Source organism: Chiloscyllium punctatum, chromosome 8, assembly GCF_047496795.1.
Source record: "Chiloscyllium punctatum isolate Juve2018m chromosome 8, sChiPun1.3, whole genome shotgun sequence".
NCBI classification, from domain to species: Eukaryota; Metazoa; Chordata; class Chondrichthyes; order Orectolobiformes; family Hemiscylliidae; genus Chiloscyllium; species Chiloscyllium punctatum.
This window is the reverse complement of record NC_092746.1, coordinates 15,942,938-15,965,138: the sequence shown is the minus strand read 5'-3', so window position 1 is coordinate 15,965,138 and position 22,201 is coordinate 15,942,938. Positions and strand designations below refer to the sequence as shown.

The following is a 22,201-nucleotide window of genomic DNA, read 5'->3' as shown; positions in this document are numbered from 1 at the left end:
TGGTGACTTTTTAGATTCTCTTCCTTAGCGGCAATGGAAATCAGACTTCCTTATTTCCATGTATTTGCATTGTGATAAAACACTGACTCACCTTCTCTATACATCACTTCCAGTTTTCTACCCCAGATCTCTGGACCAAAGTTGAGGGATTTGTGTCTTTTACAATCCAGTGACTGGACGACAGTCAGTCCTACAGGCGGCTATCCTATGTTTGGAGGTCATGAAGTGAAAATTTACAGCTATTAACTATGGAATGCATTAAAACCGGAGTCCCTCCTGGCCCTGCTTCAGGTCCATATGCATATGTTTTGCTCCCGTTCCAAGTTGTTTGAATACAAATACACCAGTCAATATAGCTCAGGTTTATAAATACATTCTATATTTCCATCATTCAGTTTAATTGGAGGTGGGGTAATGCTTGTCCTGGATTGTAAAAAGTGATGATAACATTATAACAAAAACATCTATATGGAGGACATAATGAGGCACGTTTTAATCTTTGGATTTAAAGGGTTATCTGGGTTTTGCATGTTGAGAAATATTGAGTGAGGTGGTTGGTTGGTAAAGTGTGTTGCAACACACGATTCTCCATTCATTTAACTTCACCACAGTGTGTTAGTCCTCCGTACTGCAGGTAGCATCTGTCGATTTGGTAGTGTTTGCCTGTTACATACCGTGAATGCTATGGTTAAAGCATGTAATCAGTTGGTGAAAAATGGTCCATCCGATATTATATATAAAGATTTGTCCAAATGAAACCACACCTAGTGTACAAATTTAATTGTTATTGTAATTTAATTTTCATTTAGTTATCACTTAGTGGGCAATCAGTCATGAACCTCAATAAATTGCCCATAACAGTCACTTATAAATATTTACTAAGCAATTTTATTAATTTCTGTTCCTGGTAGAGTTCCTGTCTGCGCTAATTTTTTCCTGTCCTTTCACTCTCAATACTTCCAGTCAGAACTAAAGCCTGTTGGTAATGACCTGGTTACCTGGCTGAGATTACTCTAAATACTTGATCTCCTGTGAGCTTGGACATTGTCATAAGGACCGAAGCAGAATACAGCCAGATTTCTGTTTCATCACCCATCCAATGGAAAGATTTAGGTCTGAGGAATTTCCGATCTTTGACCTTATAATACATGCACCATAACTGAAAAGATCAGTAAAGATCACAATATTTTGATTTTCACACAGATTGAAAGTAGGAGGTCTCTTTTGAATACACCTGCATCACCTAAATCTCTAATAGTGATACAGAAATAGATTTTAATTTGGCTGTTTGAAACTAAAATGAACATCTGTTCACAAGTTTTTTTTTTAGAAAATGAGGTGTACCACTAAATGTTGTTAACCACTCACTCTTTCTTACAGTTACAATTCGAGCACACCTGACTGGTTGGCTGATGACCCTGAAGAAGACTTTTGTACTGGCACCCAGTTCAGTGCTAAGGATAGTGCTTCTCATTACAAGTCTGATCATTCTCCCTTATATGGGGTTAGTATTAGTCATGTTTGTGGTTACAATGTAATTCTTGGGTGGCTGTTGGACTTTGTGGCTTCTATCAAAAGCTTAATCATACTAACATCATCCATCACATCAGCCTTGGGTCAGCACGCTCACCTCTGAGATAGAGATTTGTCCCACTCTAGAATTTTTGAGTGTACAATCCAGAGTGACTCTCAACGTATAAGTTAGGAGGAGGCCATTCAGCCCTTCAAACCTGCTCCGCCATTCAATAATGTCATGGCTGTTTCTTTTATGTTTTGAATTCCACATTCCAATCTACTGCAATATCTTTATATTCTTGTTAGACAGCAGATTCAAACTGCCTTAAAAATATTTAATCCCCGACTTCCACTGCATTCTGTGACACAAAGTTCCAAAGTTGCAAAAATGTTTAAAAAAATGTTTTTGCAACTCTGTCCTAAAAAGGGTGACCTCCAAACTTGTAAAGAGTTCCCTTAGTTCTGGATTTGCCCATAAAAGGAAATACTCTTTCCACACCCACCTTGTCAAGACCACTCAAGATCGTACATATTTCCATCACTCAGAACCTCAAAATTGTAATAATGCAGAAAGTGTGGATTTGGCCCATTGTGTTTGCATCAGCTCTCAGAACATTTTAACAATACTAAGGCCCTGCTTTATCCCCAGAATCCATATGTTGTTTCTTTTAAAGTAATTATCCAAAGCCCCCTCGAATGCTGCCACCACACTTCCAGGCTGTGCAAACCCTAACCCAAACCACTTGCTGTGTGAAAAACACTCATGAACATAAGACTTGGGAGCAGGAGTAGGGAATTCAGCCCTTGAACCTGTTTGGCCATACAGCAAGATCAAGGGTGATCAGATTGTAACCTCAAATCTGCATTCCTGTCCACACAATAGCATCTCACCTCCTTGAAAAGTTTTTTTTTCCCTCTTGCCTTGCATTTACATCTTTTACAAAACACTTTAAAATTTTGCTGTCTGGTTTTTGATCTTTTTATGAGCAAGAATGGTTTGTCCCGATCTCCTCTGCACGGAACCCTCCTCTCCACAGAAGTCTTTCCTCCAAGGAAAACCATCCTAACTTTGCCAATCTATCCCTAGAACTAAAGTTTCTCATCCCTGGAACCATACATGTAAATATCATTGGCACTTCCTCCAATGTGTTCATATCCTTCCTAAATTGTGGCACCCAGAACTATATACAATACTCCAGCTGAGGTCTAATAGGCGTTCTTTATAAATTATCTCCCTGCTATTGTACACTCTGACCCTATTAGCAAAGGCCAGAATGTTGTTTTATCTTTAACGACTCTCTACCTCTCCTACCCCCTTTAATAAATTATGCATCTATATATCAAGTTTTCTCTGCTCCTGCACACCATTCAGAATAGTGACCTCTATACTGTCTCTCCAGGTTCTTTACACCAAAGTCTTTCACAAACCAATTCGCCAAATTGGACTTCATCTGCCACCAAGTTAACACACCATTTTGATTTACTATATTGTCCTTCTCTCAATTTAGAGTTATGTCAAGTTTTGTCATCTGCAAATGTTTGAAATGGTATCCTGCACACCAAGATCTTGATCTTGTATATATTCAGAAAAGCAAAGGTCCCAATACTAATCCCTGCAGAGCTTCACTTCAAACTTTCCTCCAGTGTGTAAAAAAAAATACCCAGGAATAAAAGTGAAACACTGTTGATAAAATAAACACATAATGCTGGAGTATCTCTGCAGGTTTGGCAGCATCTGTGGAGAGAGAAGGAAATTTTAACGTTTTGAGCCTGATATAAAACTTCCAATACAAAACAGGTTCTGAAGAACCTGTTGGATTAAACTCAAAACATTAACTCTGTTTTTCTCTGTATAAATGCTGCCAGACCATCTGAGTTTCTCCAGCATTCTGTTTGTTACCTGTCAATCATTACCCCATTTCCTATTCTTCAACCAATCTTATTATTACATTGTCTTTTTTTTAATTCCATGGTCCACAACTTTCCTCACAGGTCTGTTATGTGATACTGAATGAAATGCCTTTTGGAAGTCCAAGAATACCACAGAATGGCCTTTGCCCTCATGATCTCTTTAAAAATCTGCAGTAATTTAGTTAGACATGATTTCCCTCAACAAATCCATGCTGACTTTCTGAATTAACCCATGTGATTACTAATTTTATCCCAAATAAATGTATCTATAAGTTTCCATACCACTGAAGTAACTGACTGTAATTTGTCTGTTGTTGTTAGTCCCTTTTTTTTTGAACAAAGGATTAATATCTGTAATTCTCCATTCCTCAAAACCATCCCTGGTACTCATGAAAATCGAGAGGTCATTGTCAGTGTCTGTAATTTTCGCTTCCACTTCCTTAGATATTTAGTCCTGGTGGTTGTCACTAAACTCAAGGGAAATCGAACTCCGTCTGGCTAACTTTTCCTGAAAAGATAACCACCTAACATCAGTCTAGTAAACTTCACCTGAACCTCCAATGCACTTTCATCCATCCTTAAAACTGCATAAAATCAAGATGTAGTCTCACCGATGTCCTGTATATCTGAAGCATAACATTCATAATTTCGTATTTCACGTTCCTCTCGTAATAAAGGATAACATTAATCTTAATCACTTACTGTAACTGCATTCCATCTTCTTGTGACTCTTGCATGAGCAGCGCCGAGTTTGGTCTGGTCTGCACCTCAGAATGCCTGCAATCGTTCACTGGTTAAGTAATACACTTTGGCAGAAAAATGATTTAGAAAGTTAATACTAAAGGAGTGCAGCATTGTCAGATGTGTCATTGGATGGAATGTTAAAACTAAGGTCTGCTGGACATGAAACCGTACTAAACCATTTTTTTCTAATGATTATTTTCATCAATAATTATCCCTCAACAAGTATTGCTAAAGCAGATCTGATTATTGTCATTTTTGCTGTATGTCAGACATTGCCAATTGTGGGAGTTACATGTGCAATGTTGGTTGCCAACGTACCTATATTTTGGTAGGTAACATGTTGGCACGTATTAAAGATATGGTTGTAAAATAGAAGCAGAGAGTAGGAACAAATGCATCTTTTTCAGGCCAGCAGGCTGTCATAAGTGGTCTGCCACTGAGTTGGTGCATGGACTTCAACTCCTAAACTCTTCACTGGCAAAGAATTAAGTTTAAATTAATAGTTCACAGGATAATGGTGTAATTTTGAGAGTTATTTTACTTCTGCAAAATGAAATCTATTCTCAGTGACCAAATAATCTCCTGTACACCAAAATTATAATAGAAACAGGCCCTTTGGTCCAACTCGTCTATGCCTACCAGATATCCTAGATAGATCTCATCCCATTTGTCAACATTTGGCCCATATCCCTTCAAACCCTTCCTAATCATATGCCATACAGATGCATTTAAAATGTTGTAATTGTACCAGCCTCTACCACTACTTCTGCCAGCTCATTTCATACATGCAGCACCATGTGTGTGAAAACATTGCCCCTTGGGTCCCTTTCCCCCCTCATCTTAAACCTGTGCCCTCTAGTTTTGGACTCACTCACCCATCCCAGGGAAAAGACTTTGTCTGTTTATCCTATCCATGCCCTTCATGATTTTATAAACCTCTATCAGATCACCCCTCAGCCTCCGACGCTCCAGGGAAAACAGCCCCAGCCTATTCAGCCTCTCCCTATAGCTCAAATCCTCCAACCCTGGCAACATCCTTGTAAATCTTTTCTGAACCCTTTCCGGCTTCACAACGTCCTTCCTAAAGCACAGAGACCAATATTGCACCCAACACTACAAAAGAGGCCTAACTAATTCCTATTTAGCCACAACATGACCTCCCAACTCCTGTGCTCAATGCAACTAGAGGAGATGTCATCCTCTACAAGTCTCTACTGAAGCATACAGTAGAAAATAAGATAGATGATCAGCAAAAATGATGATATTACCTAGTTAGTATACTGAGATCAAGTATTTGCATAGTTTTGCATGTTGAAATTCTGAATTGTTTACTTTTTCAGTAATGACGTACTTATAAAAGCATCTCTGTATTTCTCAGGATCCATGGAGCAGCTTTAGGTGTTGGTTCACTCCTGGCTGGTTTTCTGGGAGAGTCGGCCATGGTAGCAATAGCATCTTGTTATGTTTATCGTAAAGAGGTAAACATTTTTCCTCCAGCTGTTTTAATGGTAGTTTTATTTTGTTGCATTTGTACGTGTAACAGAAAGTTGTCTGTGCAGTTGTGCCCTTCTGATGTCGTGTCAGTCAATACAGCTTTTGAAAGAGAATTAGAGAGACCATTTTAAATTCTTCATGTATAAAACAAAGTGACTGCAAAGGACTTCAATGAGAAAGAATTATTATTTGCCTCGGTCTGGCAATTAAAAATTTGAAAGAGAGGAACATGTATGTGAACTTTTGATCCTACCTCACTGTTGCGGAAAATTACAGGTGAGCAGCAATGCAATCCAAACCTTTTAGATCCCTCCATTCACGTGATAACCGAAGGTTTATTATTGCCTGCTTTGAGAATGTTCAGAAACTAAAATCTATAATCTCGGTGAGTCAGCCAAGAGTTTCTATAGATATTTAAAAGTGGAAAAATTTAATAATGTGGATGTAGGTTCTATAGGAATTGAATCTGAGAAATTAATTTTGGAAAATAAGAGGCTGACGAATGATAAACTGGTATTTTGCATCAGTATTCACTATAAAGAATACAAAGAACGTCACAAAATTAGCTGCAAATCAAGAAATGAAAGAGAGGGAGGAACTCGAGAAACTTACAAGGTTGTACTGAGCAAATTGTTGGAGTTGCAGGCTGACAAGTCTCCAAGTCCCAATGGACTTCACCCTAGGGTTTGAAAATAAGTGGCTAGTGGGTAGTTGAAACACTGGGTTTGATTTTCCAAAATTCCCTCAATTCGGGGAAGAATCCATCGAGTACAAGTTAGTGAACTCCCCTATTCAAAATGAGAGGGAGACAGAAGCCAGGAAACTACAAGTCAGCCAGCTGCCCATCACAATGTTGAAAAACCATTTGGATAGAGACATGAATGGGAAAGGTTTGAAGGGATATGGGTCATGAGCAGGCAGGTGGGGCTAGTTTAGTTTGGGATTATGTTCTGCATGCACTAGTTGAATCAAAGGGTCTGTTTCCGTGCTGAATAACTCTGCGATGTTAGAAGCTATGATTAAACAAACAATAGCAAGGAACTTGGAAAATTTAATGTGATCAGACAGAGTGAATGTGGTATTTTGAAAGGAAATCATGAAGAAAATAAAATGCAATAAATAAAGGCAAACCAGTAAATTCTGTTGGATTTCCAGGAAGCATTTGATGAGATGCCACACCAAAGATTATTGTGCAAAATGTAAACTCATGTTAACATATTGGAATAGATAGATTGGCTGGCTAACATCAAACAGAAAGCAATGATGAATAGTTGGCAAGATATAATAAGTAGTGTGCCATAGTGGATCAGTACTGGGGCTTCAACTTTTACAATCTTAGACAAATGACTTGGATGAAGGGACCAAAGTTGTGGTTGCTAAATTTGCTGATGATAAAATGATCACAAGGAAAGTGAGTTGTGAAGAGGACGTAAGGAGGCTGCCAAAGCATAGGTTAAGTGAGAGGCAGAAAATCTGTTTCAAGGAGAATATTGTGGGAAAACGTGTAATTATTCACTCTTGCAGGAAGAAGTCATATTATCTAAGTGGTGGGAAATTGTAGAGCTCTGAGATGCAGAAGGATCTGAGTGTCCTGGTGAATTATTTGCAAACAGTTAGCAGCGGGTACAGCAAGTAATTAAGAAAGTTAATAAAATGTTGTTGTTTATTGCAAGAGTTATTAGGCACATATCTAGGCAGGTTCTACAAATTAGTGAGACCGCATCTGAATTATTGTACTTTGTATGGCATTGGTCTGGTTGTTTGAGGAAAGATATAAATGTGTTGGAGGTAGTTCAGAGCATGTTTACAAGACTACTACCTGGAAAAAGTATGTTGTCTTATGAGGAATAGTTGGTCAGTCTAGGCTTGTATATGCTGGGTAAGATATAATTTTAGCAGTAGTCAGGATGTGGGGAAGAAAATAAATCGGAAGATAGAAATAGCATGTCAGAAAGGCACTATTACAGTAATCATTTGGACTTGAATATGCAGGTGGACTGGGTTGGTAGCAGATCCTAAACAAAAAAGGATTTGTAGAATGTCTACAGGATGATTTTTTTTTTGGAGTAGCTTGTGGTAGAGCTCACCAGGGAATGGGCAAATCTGGATTTGGTGATGTGTAATGAGGCAGACTTTATTAGGAAGCTTATGGTGAGGAGCCCATAGGGAGCAGTGGCCATAGAATCTTAGAATTCACCCTGCAGCTTAAGAGGGAGAAGCTGGAATCAGATGTAACTGTATTACAATTGAGTAAAGGTAATTAGAAAGAAGTGAGGGAGTTGCTGATTGCTTAGAGAGTTGATTGGAAGGGAAGCCCAATAGGGAAGATGGTGGTGCATCAGTGACAGGAATTTCTGGGGGTAATTCAGGAGGCAGAACAAAAATACATCCCAAAGATAAAGAAAACCTATACAGGGGAGCACAAGGGAAGTCCGGGACAGCCTAAAAGCAAAAGCATACAATGTGATGAACAATCGTAGGAATCCAGACGATTGGGAAACCTTTAAAAACTAGCAAATGACAAATAATGAAATGTGAGTATAAGCTAGCTAGTAATATAAAAGATGATTTGCAAGAGTTATTTTAGATATGTAAAAGGTAAGAGAGAGAAAAAAGTGGACATTGGACAACTGGAAAATAAGGCTGGAGAAGTAGTATGGGGAACAAAGGAATAGCGGAGGAACTGAACAGATACTTCGCATCAGTCTTTGTGATGGAAGACACCAATAGTATATGTGACTCAGAAGAATCAGGGAGCTGAGGTGAGTGTAGTAGCCGTCACTAAGGAGAAGATGCTAGGGAAGCTGAAAGGTTATCTGGTCTGGATAATTACCTGGACCAGGTGGATCACTCTCCAAAGTCTGAAGGCAACAACTGAGAAGATTGTGTGAGCATTGGTAATACTCTTTCAGGAATCAAGGAATCAGGGAGGGTTCCAGAGGGCTGGAAAACAGCTGATGTAACACCCCTTTTAAAAAACGAGACAGGCAGTGGAATGGTTAGCCTGACCTCAGTGATTGGTAAGGTTTTACAGTCCGTTATTAAAGATGAGATTACAGAGTACTTGAGCGTGCATGGTGAAATAGGGTGGAGTTAGCATGGCTTCACCAAGGGGGAGATCATGTCTGACAAATCTGTTAAAAATTTGTTGAGGGGGGGGAAAAGAGCATTTTAGGCAAAGGAGAGCTGGTGGATATGATGTGTTTGGATTTCCAAAAGGCCTTTGACAAGGTGCTGCACAGGAGGCTGTTAAATAAGAGTCCATGGTGTTATGGGAAAGATACTAGCTTGGATAGAGGATTGGCTGACTGGCAGAAGGCAGAGAGTGGGCGTAATGCGTAGGATGGAAGGCAGTGGCTAATGGAGTTCTGCAGAGGTCAGAGTCAGGACGACAACAATTGATGTCATACATTAATGATCTAGATTAAGGAACTGTAAGCATTGTTACTAAGTTTGCAGGTGGCACAAAGATCGGTGGAGGGACAAGTAGTGTCAAGGAATTGGAGCAGCTGTAGAAGGACATGGACAGACTAGCAGAGTGGGCAAAGAAGTGAGCAGATAAAATAGTGTGGGAAAGTGTGAGATCAAGTGTTTTACTAGGAAGGATAGAAACATAGACTATTTTCTAAATGGGGCAAGGCTTCAGAAAACTGAAGCACAAAGGAACTTATTAACATGCATTTGACTGTTAGAAAATATGAAGGACCAGACCAAACCCCCTTCAGATATATCAGAGATACTCTAGGGCCTAACTTTTTATCTTATTTAAAGGCAAGTGGAAGGTTTTGTGTTTCAAATGTAATTTGATTGGCAACACTACTAGGCTTTAAGCAAAGCACACTTTATTCTTATTGTACAGTTAAAGTACAAATACAAGGAAGAAGAATTAATATAAGTTTGACTCTTGGAAAACTTAATAGATTATTTATCTGCTAAACAGCAACAGTTGGCAAAGTCACGTTCAGTAAAATGGATTGTCTCATGTGCAATTTCACAGCATAGAGAGAGAGAACTCTAGCTTCTTGCTGTGATTAGAGAGAGATATGGCTTTCACAGCCAACTTCAAATCCAAAGACGACTAAAAGCTAAACTAAAACCCCAGTTCTGTGGGAGCCTGACTATACCCATTCATGCTGCTTCTCTTGTTCCAACTTCTTAAAGAAAAATCCATGGCCTCTCAGCTGTTGACTTTATTGGCTTCAGATAGACAGCTCGGCGCCTCTGTGTTAAAACCTCTCTTCAAAAAAAAAATACAGGACAAAATACACCTCTTAAAAGCCATAGATTCGTCACAGGGCAAATGAAATGTTAGCAATCATTTCAAAAGGGTAGAATATAATAGCTGAAATGTACTACTGAAGCTGTATAAGGCTCTGGTCAGACCACATTTGAAATATCGTGAGCATTTTTGGGCCCTGTATCTGAGGAAGGATGTGGGGGGCTTCAGAGCATCCAGAGGAGCTTTACAAAAATGATTCTGGGAATGGAAGATTTGTCATTTGAAGAGCAGTTAAGGATTCCGTGCCTACACTGGAGGAAGTTTAGAAGGATAAGGGTGTACCTCATTGAAACTTACAGAATACTGAGAGGCCTGGATACGGAAGACATGGAGAAGATGTTTCCACTAGTCGGAGAGATTAGGACCTGAAGGCACAGCCTCAGATTGAAGGACAGGGATGAGGAGCAATTTCTTCAGTCATAATGGTCACCGCATTATAGGAAGAATGTGGAAGCATTGGGAATGGTTCAGAGGAGATTTACTAGGATGTTGCCTGGTATGGAGGGAAGGCCTTGCAAGAAAAGGCTGAGGGACTTGAGGCTGTTTTTGTTAGAAAGAAGGTGAAGAGGTGACTTAATTGAGACATATCACATAATCAGAGGGTTAGATAGGATGGACAGTGAGAGCCTTCTTCCTCTGATTGTGATGGCTAGTATGAGGGGACATAGCTTTAAGTTTGAGGGGTGGTAGATATAGGACCAAGGTCAGAGGTAGTTTCTTTACTCAGTAGCAGGGACATAGAACAACCTGCCTGCAACAGTAGTAGACTCACCAAATGTAAGAGCATTTAAATGGTAATTGGATAGACATATGGATGAGAGTGGAATAGTGTAGGTTAGATGGGCTTCAGATTGATTTCACAGGTCGGTGCAACATCGGGGGCTGAAGGGCCTGTGCTGCGCTGTAATGTTCTGTCTCAAAGAGGGTTAATCTATGGAGCTCAATTCCACAGAAGGTTGTGGAGGCCAAATAATTGAGTGTATTTAAGGTAAAGATAGATAAGTTCTTGATTAGTAAGAGATCAAGGATTACAGGGATAAGGTAGGAAAATGGGCTTGAGAAACCTATCAGCTATGATTGAATGATGGAGCCGACTCGATGGGCCAAATGGCCTAATTCTGCTCCTGTATTTTATGATCTTGTGGATTAAGGGAGCAGTAGGGCATTGTCTAAATGTTGGAGCCAGATCTTTGAGAAGTAAAATTCAGAAAGACAAACTCTATAAGGATGATAAGATTTAGAACTCTTTATCAATGGTAATATATGCTAATTTATTATAAATTTTAAAGTTGAGATTGATAGAATTCAGTTACCCAGGAGTATTAAGGGACTTGAGGTAATAGCTAGTATACAGAGTTAGGTTGCAGATCAGCCAGCGATAGGGTGTCATTGAGTGTTAAACAGACACCAGAGTCTAAATAGCCTTCTCCTATTGTGATTCTATGGGAGAGTAAGAGTTGAAGTGAAACATACATTTTAATTTGTTTAACTCTCCAGCAATGGTTCAACTCTGAAAGAATTCGACTTCTCACTACTTTATTTTCAGTGTTGGAGGCTTCTTGGCACTTATTAAAATGTATTAAGCTGCTAAAAATATACTCACCTTGGAATGGGTCACATTACAGGTGACTTTCTCTGACAAAATTTGTTTGTTCAGCAGCTGTGGTCCAAAGTCACCATTTAATTAAGTCACCCAGCGAGCAGTTCAGAGTCACCAACATTGGTGTGGATCTGGAGGCAAATGCAGGCCGAATCTGATAAGGATGGCAGAATCCCTTCCCTCAAGGCCATTAGTGAACAATATGGGTTTTTATAGCAAACGAGATTGGTTACATGACCAGTGTACGTGATTTTTAATTTAGTTTTTATGTAATTCAAATTTCACTATCTGTCATGGTGGGAGTTCAATTCATGTACTTGGAACATTAACTTGGGGTTCTACATTAACTAGTCCATTGACAAAAAAATGGACTGAGGAAAGCTGGGGGTGGAGACCACAAAAAAGTCTTGGTGGGAAGGATTAGGGAAAACCCAAAGACATTCTAGACTTTCATGAGGATTAAGAGAATGAACAGAGAGAGGGTAGGGCCGATCAAGGAGAGTGGAGGGAACTTGTGTCTGGAGTCTGAAGAGGTAAGGGAGGCCGTAAATATTATTTATTTATTTTCTTCAGTATTCCCCAGAGAGAGGGACCTTGTTAATAGTGAGAACCCATGGACTAGGTTAACTGGAAATTCTGGGAAGCATAAAGATAGGTAAGTCCCCAGGGCTGGAGCAGATCTATCCAAGGTTACCACGGGAAGTGAGGAATGAGATTGCTGCTCCTCTGGTGATGATCTTGACATCCTCACTCTCCTCAGTAGTAATACCAGCTGATTGGAGGGAGGCAAATGTTGTTCCTCTGTTCAAGAAAGGGAATAGGGAAATCCCTGGGAATTACAGTCCAGTCAGTCTTGCGTCTGTGGTAAGCAAGGTACTGCAAAGGATTCAGAGAGTGGATTTACGATTATTTGGAACAACATAGCTTGATAGTCAGTATGGCTTTGTGAGAGGCCTTAGAAAGGCCTTCGTGCCTCAGAAGTCTTATTGAGCTCTTTGAGGATGTGATGAGACAAGTTGTTGATAGTTGAGCAGTGGATGTAATTTATATGGATTTCAGTAAGGCATTTGATAAGGTTCCCCACGGTTTGCTCATTCAGAAAGTCAGGTATGGGATACAGGGAAATTCGGCAGTCTGGATTCAGAATTGGCTGGCCATAAGACAGCAAGTGGTAATGGATGGAAAATATTCAGCCTGGTGACTTGTGGTGTCATTCATGGATCTGTTCTTGGGCTTCTGCTCTTTGTAGTTTTTATAAGTGACTTGGATGAAGAAGGGAAGGGTAGGTTAGTAAGTTTGCAGATGACACAAAGGTCAGTGTGGATATAGGTAGTGTAGAGGGCTATTGCAGGCTACAACAAGACATTGAGATGATGCAGAGCTGGGCTGAGAAGTGGCAGATGGATAAATGTGAAGTGATTCATTTTGGAAAGTCGAATTTAAATGCTGAATACAGGGTTAAAGACAGGAATCTTGGTAATGTAGGCGAACAGCAGGAACTTGGGGTCCACATTCATAGATCTGAGTTGCCACATAATTTGATAGGATTGTTAAGAAGGCATATGGTGTTTTGGCTTTCAATAGAGGGGCATTAAATTTAAGAGCCGCAAGATTTGCTGTAGCTCTCTAAAACCCTGGTTAGGCCATACTTGGGATATTGTGTCCAATTCTGGACACCTCATTATATAAAGGATGTAGATGCTTTAGAGAGTGCAGAGGAAAGATTGGGGGATGAGTGTGATGTCAGAGTGTGATGTCAGAGTGTGATGTCAGAGTGTGATGTCAGAGTGTGATGTCAGAGTGTGATGTCAGAGTGTGATGTCAGAGTGTGATGTCAGAGTGTGATGTCAGAGTGTGATGTCAGAGTGTGATGTCAGAGTGTGATGTCAGAGTGCTCATGAGGAGCCTGTGCTGATCGCTTTTGCTGCTTCTATGAATGGATCAACTTGCAGCTTGGGGCTAGTGTGTGAAGGTGTTTCTCGGGGTGGATGGGGGGGAGGGAGTCTATAGGTGCCAGGGTTTGGCTGTTGGTGGTTAGAGAAGAGGGGTTGGTTGTGCCCAGCCTGGGTGAGGGGGTGGAGAGGTGGGTTGGGATGGGAGAGAGCTACCTCAGTTTGGGGCTGCGCTCTTTGCAGCGAGGCATCGTTTCTCGGCTCCCATCCCCACAGTCTAGGCCGTTCAGTTTTAGCCATTTATTTATTTTTCTGAGTCTCCGTACATATTGAAATGAATCCTCCAGGAGGATGTGAGTGGGAAGCCGGGACTGACTGGGATAACGGCCAGAATGGGGAGGGGAGATGCCACTGCCCTGGCCGTCGCCACCGTCGGCGATATGATGTCTGCGGTCAGTGCTGGTGCCAGGAATGATCCAGAGTGTGGTGAGGACAGCAGGAGGAGGCTGCAGCTCTAGACTCTGCTGCTGCGGTGCTGATGGTGAGAAGGGGAGAGCTTATTGGCAGCACGGTGGTTAGCACTGCTGCCTAACCTTCCTGATGAAGGGCTCCTGCCCGAAACATCAATTCTCCTGTTCCTCGGATGCTGCCTGACCTGCTGTGCTTTTCCAGCGCTGCTCTAATCCTCACTGCTGCCTCACAGCACCAGGTTTGATTCCGACCTAGGGGAAACTATCTGTGTGGAGTTTGCATATTCTCCCAGTGTCTGTGTGGGTTTCCTCCGGGTGCTCTGGTTTCCTCCCACAATCCAAAGTTGTGCAGGTCAGGTGAATCGGCCATGTTAAATCGCCCATACTGTTAAGTGCATTAATCAGGTGTAAATATGTAAAAGCGGAATGGGTCTGGTTGGATTGCTCTTCAGGGGGTCGGTGTAGGAAATCTGATCTAATCAGGAGATGCTGCCTAGGTTATAGGGCTTGCCTTATGAAGAAAGGTTGAGTGAGCTGGGGCTTTTCACAGTGGAGAGAAGAAGGAAAAGTGGTGACTTGATAAAGGTGTACAAGGTAATGAGTTATTGAGTCATTGAAATGTACGGCATGGAAACAGACCCTTTGGTTCACGCTGACCAGATATCCCAACCCAATCTAGTCCCAGCTGCCAGCACCCAGCCTATATCCCTCCAAACCCTTCCTATTCGTATACCCATCCAAATGCCTTTTAAATGTTGCAATTGTACCAGCCTCCACCACTTCCTCTGGCAGCTCATTCCATACACGTACCATCCTCTGTATGAAAAAGTTGCCCCTTGAGGACTCTTTTATATCTTTCCCCTCTCACCCTAAACCAATGCCCTCTAGTCCTGGACTCTCCCACTCCAGGAAAAAGACTTTGTCTATTTACCTTATCCATGACCCTCATGATTTTATAAGCCTCTAAAAGGTCACCCCTCAGCCTCTGACGCTCCAGGGAAAACACCTCCAGCCTATTCAACCCCTCCCTCTAGCTCAAATCCTCCAACCCTGGCAACATCCTTGTATGTCTTTTCTGAACCCTTTCAAGTTTCACAACTTCCTTCCGATAGGAAGGAGACTAGAATTCCACGCAATATTCCAACAGTGGCCTAGCAAATATCCTGTACAGCCGCAACATGACCTCCCAACTCCTGTACTAAATACTCTGACCAGTAAAGGAAAGCATGCCAAATGCTGCCTTCACTATCCTATTTACCTGCAACTCCACTTGCAAGGAGCTATGAACCTGTACTCCAAGGTCTCTTTGCTCAGCAACACACCTGAGGACCTTACCATTAAGTGTATAAGTCCTACTATGCTTAATCAAAATGCAGCACCTTGCATTTATCTAAATTAAACTCCATCTGCCACTCCTCAGTCCATTGGCCCATCTGATCAAGATACCATTGTAATCTTCTTCGCTATCCACTACACCTCCAATTTTGGTGTCATCTGCAAATTTACTAACTATACCTCTTATACTCGCATCCAAATCATTTACGTAAATAATGAAAAGTAGTGGACCCAGCACCGATCCTTGCAGCACTCCACTGGTCACAGGCCTCCAGTCTGAAAAACAACCCTCCACCACCACCCTCTGTCTTCTACCTTTGAGCCAGTTCTGTATTGAACTGGCTAGTTCTCCCTGTATTCCATGAGATCTAACCTTGCTCACCAGTCTCCCATGGGGAACCTTGTTGAATGTCTTACTGAAGTCCGTATAGATCATGTCCACTGCTCTGCCCTCATCAATCCTCTTTGTTACTTCTTCAAAAAACTCAAATCAAGTTTGTGAGAATGATTTCCCACGCACAAAGCCATGTTGACTATCCCTAATCAGTCCTTGCCTTTTCAAATACATCTTTTAGATTATTTACAGTGTGGAAACAGGCCCTTCGGCCCAACAAGTCCACGCCACCCCACCGAAGCGCAACCCACCCATACCCCTACATCTACCCCTTACCTAACACTACAGGCAATTTAGTATGGCCAATTTACCTGACCTGCACATCTTTGGACTGTGGGAGGAAACCGGAGCACCCAGAGGAAACCCACGCAGACACGGGGAGAATGTGCAAACTCCACACAGTCAGTCACCTGAGGCGGGAATTGAACCTGGGTCTCTGGTGCTGTGAGGCAGCAGTGCTAACCACTGTGCCACCGTGCCGCCCACATGTATATCTTGTCCCTCAAGATTCCCTCCAATAACTTGCCCACCATTGACATCAGGCTCACTGGTCTATAGTTCCCTGGCTTGTCCTTACCACCCTTCTTAAACAGTGGTACCACGTTAGCCAACGTCCAGTCTTCCGGCACCTCACCTGTGACTATCAATGATACAAATATCTCCGCAAAGGGCCAGCAATCACTTTCTTAGCTTCCCACAGAGCTCTAGGGTATAGAGAGACATAGAGCAGATAGCTAGAGACTTTTCCCCGCAGCAGAAATGGCTGTCATGAGGGGTCATAAGTTTAGGGTGATTGGAGGAAGGTATAGGGGAGATGTCAGAGCTAGCTTCTTTACACAGAGAGTGGTGCATGCGTGGAATGCACTGCCAGGTGTGGTAGTCAAGTCAAGAGACATTAGGGACATTTAAGTGACTGCTGGATGAGCATATGGACGGCAGTAAATTGAGGGGTATGCAGGCTAGGTTGATGTGAGATTAAGATAAATGCTTGGCACAACACTGGGCCAAAGGGCATGTGATGTGCTGGATGGTTCTATTACCATTGCACTGCTACCTCCCCATGAACTGGTACTTATCACATCACACCCTTCCATGTTAGTGCTGAGTTTCCCACGAGTACTTTTCAAGCTAAGTTCCTGGAGAACCAGAGCATTTCAGAAAGCATCTTTAAACAGATGAGGTGATTCTGATTTAGTTTTTGTCCGTATTTTCTAGGGTTTTCTTGTGAATTCAGTAGGTGCACTGTTTTGTTCTTCTCCTCTGTGGAAATCACTAGCTGGTCATTAGGTATGCACATGACCCAAGACCACAGTAAGCAAGGGTAAAGATGTAGAGCTGGAAGAATTAACCTGCTGTTGTTTCTTTTTAAAAAAAAATGAAAATACAGTTAAAACGACATACTGTAACACGACAATGAACTGAATGAAATGCTCTGGGCCCCACATTTGAGCAAAGAGTTGGCCAGGAGAAAGGGAGGACTGCAGATGCTGGAGATCGGAGCTGAAAATGTGTTGCTGGAAAAGCGCAGCAGGTCAGGCAGCATCAAAGGAACAGGAGGTTCGACGTTTCGGGCATGAGCATTCCTGAAGAAGGGCTTATGCCCGAAACGTCGAATCTCCTGCTCCTCGGATGCTGCCTGACCTGCGCTTTTCCAGCAACACACTTTCAGCAAAGAATTGGCCACTCTTGTGCAGTTAAAGAGATCCTGATTGACATTACAGTACGTTTCTGAGGGGCTGAGATTTGAATGCAAATTTAAACCGAAATCCTATTTTCATGTATATTTTAATGGAAAAGTATTTAAAAGTATGCTTAGTCTTCTGGTAAATATTCATCCCTCGGTCAACACCAGGAAAGAGAGGTGTTTTTCGTTGAATATGGTTTACTGAGATCCTTAGCAAAATTAATGCTGAACGATGGAGGCCATTCCATCAGCTATTTTATCACAGTCCTGCTGGCAGATTGGAGGGTTTGAGCTACAGGAAGAGGCTGAATAGGCTGGGGCTATTTTTTCCTGGATCGTTGGAAACTGAGGGGTGACCACGTAGAGGTTTATAAAATCATGAGGGCCATGTTTATGGTAAATAGACAATGTATTTTCCGATGAGATTGGGGAGTCCAAAACTAGAGGGCATAGGTTTAAAGTGAGAGGAGAAAGATTTCAAAGGAACCTAAGGTGCAACTTTTTTTCACACACAGGGTGGTGCATGTATGGAATGAGCTGCCAGAGGAAGTGGTGGAGGCTGATACAATTACAATATTTAAAAGGCATCTAAATGAGCATATGAATAGGAAGGGATTAGAGGGATATGGGCCAAATGCTGGCAAATGGAACTAGATTTATTTAGAATATCTGGACAGCATGGATGAGTTGGACCAAAGGGTCTGTTTCTGAGCTGTATTTCTGTATGATTACAAATGAGTTATTGCATAATTGCATAATTGAGTAAGAAAGTCTACATGAAGGATGTCTAGTGAAACATAACCTATTCTGAATTTTGTCTACACACTTTCCTATTTTTGGGTAGGGAAAATTTTTGGGCAGCACGGTGACACAGTGGTTAGCACTGCTGCCTCACAGCTCCGGAGACCCGGGTTCGATTCCCGCCTCAGGCAACTGACTGTGTGGAGTTTGCACGTTCTCCCCGTGTCTGTGTGGGTTTCCTCCGGGTGCTCCGGTTTCCTCCCACAGTCCAAAGATGTGCAGGTCAGGTGAATTGGCCATGTTAAATTGCCTGTAGTGTTAGGTAAGGGGTTGATGTAGATGTAGGGGTATGGGTGGGTACGCTTCGGCGGGGCGGTGTGGACTTGTTGGGCCGAAGGGCCTGTTTCCACACTAAGTAATATAATCTAATCTAATATAATATATAATATAAAATTAGGTATGCGTTTTCTTCTCATTATGTTATCAGCTGTAATTGGTACTTTCCAACTCTTTGCTCCACAGAAATAGCCCGCAGACTTTTTTGACATGCTCCCAGTAGCAAAACACTGGATTTTACTCCTAAGTTGGGGCCAGGGTGAAGCTGAGAGTGGAAAGACACAGAGCACAACTGCTCCTGCTCCAACTTCAGCTAGTCCTGGCATTTGGGTGGGTATTTGGAAGGGTTTGGAGGGATATGGGCTGGGTGCTGGCAAGTGGGACTAGACTGGGTTCGGATATCTGGTTGGCATGGATGGGTTGGGCCGAAGGGTCTGTTTCCATGCTGTACATCTTTTATGACTCTATGACTAAAAGCCAAACCAAGGAAATGAAAATTAATGCTATAGGTGAGGCCTGTGAAACGAGGCCTATTCTCTTGACGCCATAACTGAGAAGGCACATTGTGTAGGTGGATAAGAGCTGAAGTATCAATTCTACAGCCAAATTGTAAGCAACTAGTTTGTGCAAAATCAGCATTCACAATGTAGTACAAGAAAGTGGTCAAACATAGATGAACAAATGGACGCACTCACTGTATGGCAGGCTTCTAATAGTACCTGTGAATTAACGCTTGGGAGATTGAACTGCAAACAAAATCTAGTAAATCCCTCTTTGACTGAATTGGTTAGTTGAATAATGAAAGCTGAGTGCTGCAGACAGACAAGCTGCACAGTTTCCAATAAACAGACACAGGCCACTGGAATTGTGGTTCCCCTGTGGTGCAAAGATTCAAGATGCAGTTCGTGCATCTCAATTCTATGTAATGATTTTCTGATCTTTACTATTCCAGTGTAACTGCATGCCAGCTATCTTTCCACATTTTGCCATAGGATCAAGCCTTGACATCATCAATAAAACTATAAACTAAAATTCAGAACAAGAAAGGTCAACTAAATCTTAGGCAGAGCCTTACTTTACCCAAGGCAGATGATAAACAAGTACAAATGAAATCTGATGATTGGTATCAAATTGCCAAAATATAATCTGTGCTGCCAAAATTATGTTTCCATACAGAAAACTAAGAGATCCCTGGATGAAGCAGCCGCTGAGGGAGAGGATTCAGCAATGAATTCTGCAGTAAACCCTGAGGAAACGTCTGAGGTAGTGGAGTTAGATGAAGATGAATGAGCAACCTATATACACTACAGGAATCGCTATGGTTCAAATTCACAATATCAAGCCACCCTTCACTTCTGCTATCATTCTTCATTTTGTTTTTCTGGAAAGTGTCTGTCAATACCAAAACAGCTTCTGATTCGATTTTATGAATTGCACCTTATCATCAAGCAGCCTCAGACAGGAAGGGACCACCTTGCATGCAATTCCATTTCAGCTAATATGTGGATGGAAGCAACTTCAAAAGAAAACATCCAGCAAGTCTTCCATAGTTAAGTTGGCTGACATCCTTCTATCCGTGGTATAAGCAACACGTCAGAAACCAAAGCACCTTCCTCCTTTTGACTCTACTGGTTTTCCATCCATATTCTTTGATAGACTAAGGATGTATATTTGGATTTTTACTTTATTTAACTGCTTTAATAGTATTACATTGTGGGTTTTTTCATGTACACTTGCAGTTATGTTTCCAGTGACCTGTGTGATTTATTGCCATAATGTTGCTGCTTGAGAGGTGGAGTTCTGAAGACGCCATGACCATAAAGGACACAATTTTGTAAAAAAAAATGGAAGTTGAACATATCAAAATATTTTTTTACATATCCGAAGAGTTTGATATCAGTATATTGAGGAGACTGTTGTGCATGTGGTGGCAACTTGTAAGTAAAGCAGTAAACATAGGAAAATTAATACCGAAAAACATAGACCTGACTTGAATTTTATAAGCTCGTCATATTAAATAGCACGAGTGTACATTTACTTGAAAGAAGTGAGATTTTAAGATGGTGTGATACTTGACAGCTTTAAGTGATGTGTTCAGAAATACTTTGTTAATCGCTTATAAACCAATGTGTTACACCATTTTGATACGTGTAATGATTTAGCATTGTATATTGTAAAGCAGTGGGTACAATGTGGTTCAAATGACTTCTGTATTTTCTTTCCATTGCGGCTTATTAGACAAGTGTTTATTTGTTGGAGAATGGCCATTTATTACAATTACTGAATGTTGCAGCTCAGTGCTTGATTGGTGAGTTTCTGTGGAAGAGTAAACAGCATAGATTTGATTGGGTTGTACCAGTACCCTTTTACTGCATACAGCAACATGTAATTTTGCTGTTACATGACATCAAGGACTCACAGTATCCTAACTATCAGCCAGGCTTTACTGGGAGACCAGGTTGAGGATATGCACAACCCATTTACAAAGCTCCAAACTGCTTCTGATCATCTCCATCCCATTTTCTTCCTTCCCAGTTCTTGCTTAGCTGGGATTCATTTCACAGACCACTTTTTTGTTTTAATCCAATCCTTCCTTAGCTTTATTTGCTTCAAATTGGGTATGGAACCACAACAAAAAATTGTCTTTAATTTGTCACCAATACGGTAGTATAATTGAGAGGCCATATGGTGCAAAATGGGAATGTACTTTTTTCATAGTTTGGGATAAAAGAGTACTATTGGGGTAGAGTAAAGGAGGCTTTATTCTCTTGCTAGTTGTGCTACACTTGCCCAGAAAGTACTTAATTCAGATATTGGGTACACAAACGGGGAAGAGTCCAAATTTCAGCACTTACTACTTGAGCAGGATTTAGGAAATACCATTAAAACAAAATAAATTTTAAAAAATTTCATGGTGTCGCATTTTGCAAATTATCGTAACACTGAATGAAGTAAGCATTTTGCAACTGTTGAGAAGTTGATGTAATTTGGATGGAGAAACTGAAATTATTGTATCCTTACTCCAACCATTTGTTAAGGAACTTGCTTCTGCTGCAGCGTTTCAAAAGGCTTTGCTGAGAGTGTAACAAATGGTCAAGCTCGATTTTAAATTCCTAATAGTCAAGAGTTTCAGATGTTCTCTACTGCATAGTTTTCAGAAAATAAAACCAGTCCTGGACCATTTTTTTCTGTATTTAACCGTTGTATTTTTAAAATTATATTATTGCTAATTTGATCAATATTTCATGTAAAAAGGTGAAGGTAAATTAATGTATGTACTTGAGTGGAAACAGTCTATTATAACTAAACTGGTTATGCAACATGCTTTCAACTCCAATTTCACCAGGCCGTAAATTATTTTTTTAAAGTGCAAGTTTCCATTGATTATGTTTAAAGCAGTTAATGATATTTAATATGCAAGCATAATTTTAAAATGCCAAAAGTAGATTGTTCTTTCTAAATATATTGTATGTATATTTTTTCATGGTTTAATAGATTTGAATATTATTTTGGATCTTTGAGCTTGTGCCATTTTTTTTCAGTTGGCTACTCGATTAAAAAATCTTTCTCGTTGATTGATTGTTTTCAGAATCTTGTATATGAAGATTTTGCGTACATACAGTACTGCTAAAATCCAAATTTCAGTCAGACCTACCAGGAAATGTGTAGCCAGAAAATATATGCCAATAGACATCAATGTGGCAGGGGGGAATCAAGTTAGGTATGTACTGTTGGAGGTGCCATACCATTTTCCTGACAACTGTCACATTATTGAATAGGAAATGATGGACACAGAGCATCAATCA

The 22,201-nt window shown here is 41.0% G+C and overlaps 1 protein-coding gene across 2 annotated transcripts in view; it reads left to right on the top strand.

The window, feature by feature from the left end:
- Positions 1 to 21,936, top strand: part of ankhb (ANKH inorganic pyrophosphate transport regulator b) — a 121,428-nt gene extending 99,492 nt beyond the window's left edge. Inside the window, exons 10-12 of one of the 2 annotated variants that reach the window (XM_072575189.1) lie at positions 1,381 to 1,504; positions 5,549 to 5,648; positions 19,572 to 21,936. In XM_072575189.1, the coding sequence (XP_072431290.1) occupies positions 1,381 to 1,504; positions 5,549 to 5,648; positions 19,572 to 19,685 (338 nt within the window). In that variant the 3' untranslated portion in view covers positions 19,686 to 21,936. The remainder of the gene's footprint in view (positions 1 to 1,380; positions 1,505 to 5,548; positions 5,649 to 19,571) is intronic. The other variant, XM_072575190.1, reaches the window with a different exon arrangement.
- Positions 21,937 to 22,201: the final 265 nt, after the last annotated feature.